Genomic DNA, 3,762 nt, shown 5'->3' with positions numbered 1-3,762 from the left:
CCGCAGCAGCTGCTCGCGCTCCGCCTGCGACATGGCCGTGGTCTTCCCGCCGCTATCCCGACAGCCCCCGCGGCTGCGCCAGCGCGGAGGGGGCGGGGCGGGCTGGAGGGCGGGAGCAGGGAGGGGTCGGGCCTGGCCTGCTTTGACCGCCGCCGGGTTGGGTGGCAGGAGCCGTGGACGCTGCATGGCCTGTGACCGCAGGCACTAGCCCCAGCCCCGCACATGTGGGCTGCCCTTGCTCGGCGGGCGGTCCGCGTGCTCTGCGCTTGATGAATGTGCAGGCAGTTCGTGTGCATCGCGGGCCCTGCTGAATATGCGAGCAATTCATATGGGCGTCGTGGGCCGTGCTTACTTAATATGTATGTCCGTGGTGGGCCGGGTTTAATTAACGTGCGTGTGCACAGTAGGCTGGGTTTAATGTGCGTGGACATGTGTGCTTAATGTGCTTCGTGAGCGTGCGTGCACATCGTGTGCGGGGCCGCATGTGTACGCGTGTGGTGATGTGCTCAGTGCAAATGCACGTGCTGTGTGATGTGCTTAATGATGTGGCATCGGGCTTAATGCCACTCACAGGGTTGTAGTGTTTCTGATACAGAAAGGGCTGCTTGAACCCTGTGAGAGAGTAAGCAAGTGTAAAATGAAGTGTGGAGCTAGGGATTTACAGCATGAGTTCAACTGCCGGCAGCCGTGATGAGCTAGATTTGGTTTGGTTTGGTTTGGTTTGGTTTGGTTTGGTTGGATCTAGGCTTCAGCAGTATTAGAAATTAACATGTTTACTCTCATTTTAATTCTTGTTTTTTGATTCCGTGCCAGACTGATGGTGGTGTTATTAAGGCAAGGACACAACCAATCAACCTCCTGGTTCCAAATGAGAGTCACAGTCACTAAGAAAACACAGATGAGAAACCCTAAAATGGTAGTTGTCCAAGTCAGAGCAAATGAAATGCCAAGAAATGCTGCAGACAAACAGCACAAACAATATTTTAATCTACATAGATGATTTGAAATGTGAAAAACCTGATATTTTCTTGTCAGACGGCCAAATCTGAGACCTTAGTTTTTCATAGACAAGTGATTTATACTTAAATGTGTCTACATACATCTGTGGAAGGAAAGCTGTGACTAAAGCTAAAGATTAAACAATTTAAAAGACTTGCGCTCTTGTCTCTCACACATTCCTTATTCTTATCTAGTTTTGTCCTCTGAAAAAGGCGGTAATATCTAGGTGAAGGGGATGTTACAAGGTGATAAGAGATGATTACAAGTTATGTTATCCTTTGACTGCTTCTCAGCCTCTCTGACTTGGATCAGGCATAGTATCTTGTTGTTTAACAACATGATATTCTATTTTTGACAGATCCTCTTCTTGTATAGAGAGAATTCAACTGATGAAGTTACAGTGCAAATGGGATTGTGCATGTAGAAGATCTCCTAGTGATAACTAAGTGCCAGTAGCCTTCAGTCACATTAGGACAGTCCTAGAACACGTTTTTATCAACACATTACAAGAAACATTGCATTTACACCAACATCTTCATTGGACAAGTACATCTATCTTTTGTAACTACCTTCTAGGTGGTCTTTTTATTTTCCTTGGACTATATAAAAATGGCATTTCAGTTTAACTTTTCTATCAAGGAAAATGTAGAAAACAAACTAGAGGCTCTTAGTGATACAGACTTACTCCTGGGCTCTGCACAGGATGCTTTGAAAAACCAAAAAGGATCTACAGAAAGCAAGGAAGTGTCATCAGAAGAACATGCCGCAGTACAGGAATCTCTACATGCATATAAGGTAGCACCAGAAACTGCAGCTCTTATAGCAAGCTGCTGCCCAGAGCCAGCTGAAGATGAAAACCAGAATGAGACACTATCAAAGAAAGAGTCCTGCAAAGTTGCCAGGGAGCATAATATACCTGACGATGTCGACAAAGTGTTAGAAAATAAAGTTGTGGAAGCCTTATCGGGGCTATATCATGTAAACATTTCTGTAGTGGAAATTAGTCTTTCAGATGGCTCCCATGGAGAAGACGTAGTGTCTAAAAGTATTTCTTCTCACTCTGATCTCCTCCCAGGTGTCTATGAGGGAGGAATGAAAATCTGGGAATGCACTTTTGACCTCATAGATTACTTGTCAACAGCTGAGATACAGTTTGTCAACAAGACAGTTTTGGATCTTGGCTGTGGGGCTGGACTGTTGGGAGTAGTGGCCTTAAAGGGAAAGGCAGAAAAAGTCCATTTTCAGGACTACAATGGCACTGTAATTGATGAAATAACCTTGCCTAATGTCGTGGCTAACTGTGCTGGTGGTGATGGCAGTGATGATGATAACAGAAAAGCTGGTGAACCTACTTCAAAAAGGCTCAAGAAAGCAGATTGTTCACCTGGTCTGCTCTCAAAATGCAAATTTTTTTCTGGGGAATGGTCTGAGTTCATTCGACTCCTATCAAGTGACGGGAAACTTATTTCAAAGTATGATATCATTCTCACATCAGAGACTATTTACAACCCTGATTACTATAGTGCTTTGCACGATACCCTTTCTAAGCTACTGTCTAAAAACGGCTGTGTGTATCTGGCTAGCAAAGCACATTATTTTGGGGTTGGAGGTGGGGTCCATCTCTTTGAAAAATTCATCGAAGAGAGGAATGTGTTTAGGACTAAAACGGTTAAAATTATTAATGAAGGACTGAAGCGGTTTATTATTGAAATGGCCTTTAAGAGTTCTAGTTGATACATTTGTGTACCCATTGATTTGGTTAAATACCATTTCTAGCACATGCCTTCTTTATCTTGGTTGAATTGTTTTGAAGTGGCTTATATGCTGGGATACTTTGCTTCTGGAGAATAAAATGAATATATTTTGATTAGACAGTTGTATATATTGAATCAAGTACTGACAAAAGGTGCCACAATTATACACCTGAGAATCTGTCATACTTTTTCACAGAACAGATAGAGCAGAGGAAGCAGCAATACAAACTTCTCATGGCCATTTTGATTAATCTACTACTAAATATAGTCATTCCTGGGGTGTTTTATATTAGTGGATCTGAGAGAAATGCATCCAAAATACCACTAGCATTTAATATAATATGCAAACACTGGATTGAAAAGAGGCAAAAAATGCAACAGTGGTTCCAATTAAGTATTTTAGCTGAGGTCCTGGGACCACGTCTTTGACTTAAGAGTTGGTATGTGATGCAGTGACTTTTAATGTGCAATTTTCTGTTCTCCCACCAGAGGAATATGCCATTTATTACTTGCATTATATTAGAACCTAATCTTGCAAATATTTCATTTTTCTTGCTCTGTATGTATATAAATGGGTTTGCAAGATTGGACTCCTGGAGAACTAAATAAGCAATAATCATTGGGTGACATGGTTTCTATATTGAAGTTAATGGGAGTTTTACCACCAATGTTAATAGGACCAGAATTTCACTGAGGTCAACCCTTAATGTGAGAGAAAAATAAATATATTGAGCTATCATAAAATCTTGATGCAGATAAACTACCATGTCAGATAGTCTATTTATAGGAAAAACAACTTAGATTCATTTTAATTTCAAGTAAAATAATAAAGTGGGGAAATATTCTATACAAGAAATTGGTAGCGTCACACTGACAATAAACATGATGACTTGGGGAGACCACTGGATGTGGTATACCTTTATTTTAGCAAGACTTCTGATATGGTTTCCCACAACATTCTTACAGGCAAGCTAAAGAAATCCAGACTGCATGAATGGACTGTAATGAA

The 3,762-nt window shown here is 41.7% G+C and overlaps 1 protein-coding gene across 2 annotated transcripts; it reads left to right on the top strand.

Moving 5' to 3' along the window:
• Window positions 1-246: 246 nt before the first annotated feature.
• On the top strand, window positions 247-3,513 carry METTL18 (methyltransferase like 18). Of its 2 annotated transcripts, none has more exons than XM_019501898.1 (2): window positions 247-359; window positions 1,358-3,513. In XM_019501898.1, the coding sequence occupies exon 2, from the start codon at window positions 1,609-1,611 to the stop codon at window positions 2,731-2,733; it is 1,125 nt and encodes a 374-aa protein (XP_019357443.1). In that variant the 5' UTR covers window positions 247-359; window positions 1,358-1,608; the 3' UTR covers window positions 2,734-3,513. The 2 variants fall into 2 exon arrangements, with proteins under 2 accessions (XP_019357443.1, XP_019357444.1); XM_019501899.1 differs by lacking the exon at window positions 247-359 and adding an exon at window positions 776-916.
• The last annotated feature ends 249 nt before the right edge of the window (window positions 3,514-3,762 follow it).

Source organism: Gavialis gangeticus, unplaced genomic scaffold (genome assembly GCF_001723915.1).
Source record: "Gavialis gangeticus isolate Ggan-Ray unplaced genomic scaffold, GavGan_comp1, whole genome shotgun sequence".
NCBI lineage: Eukaryota > Metazoa > Chordata > Crocodylia > Gavialidae > Gavialis > Gavialis gangeticus.
Note: the sequence above shows the minus strand (reverse complement) of the source record. Positions and strands in the feature narration are given on the sequence as shown.

Excerpts from the sequence above, each read along its gene's own strand:
- METTL18 (XM_019501898.1), top strand. The coding sequence starts at position 1,609 with ATGGCATTTCAGTTTAACTTTTCTATCAAGGAAAATGTAGAAAACAAA.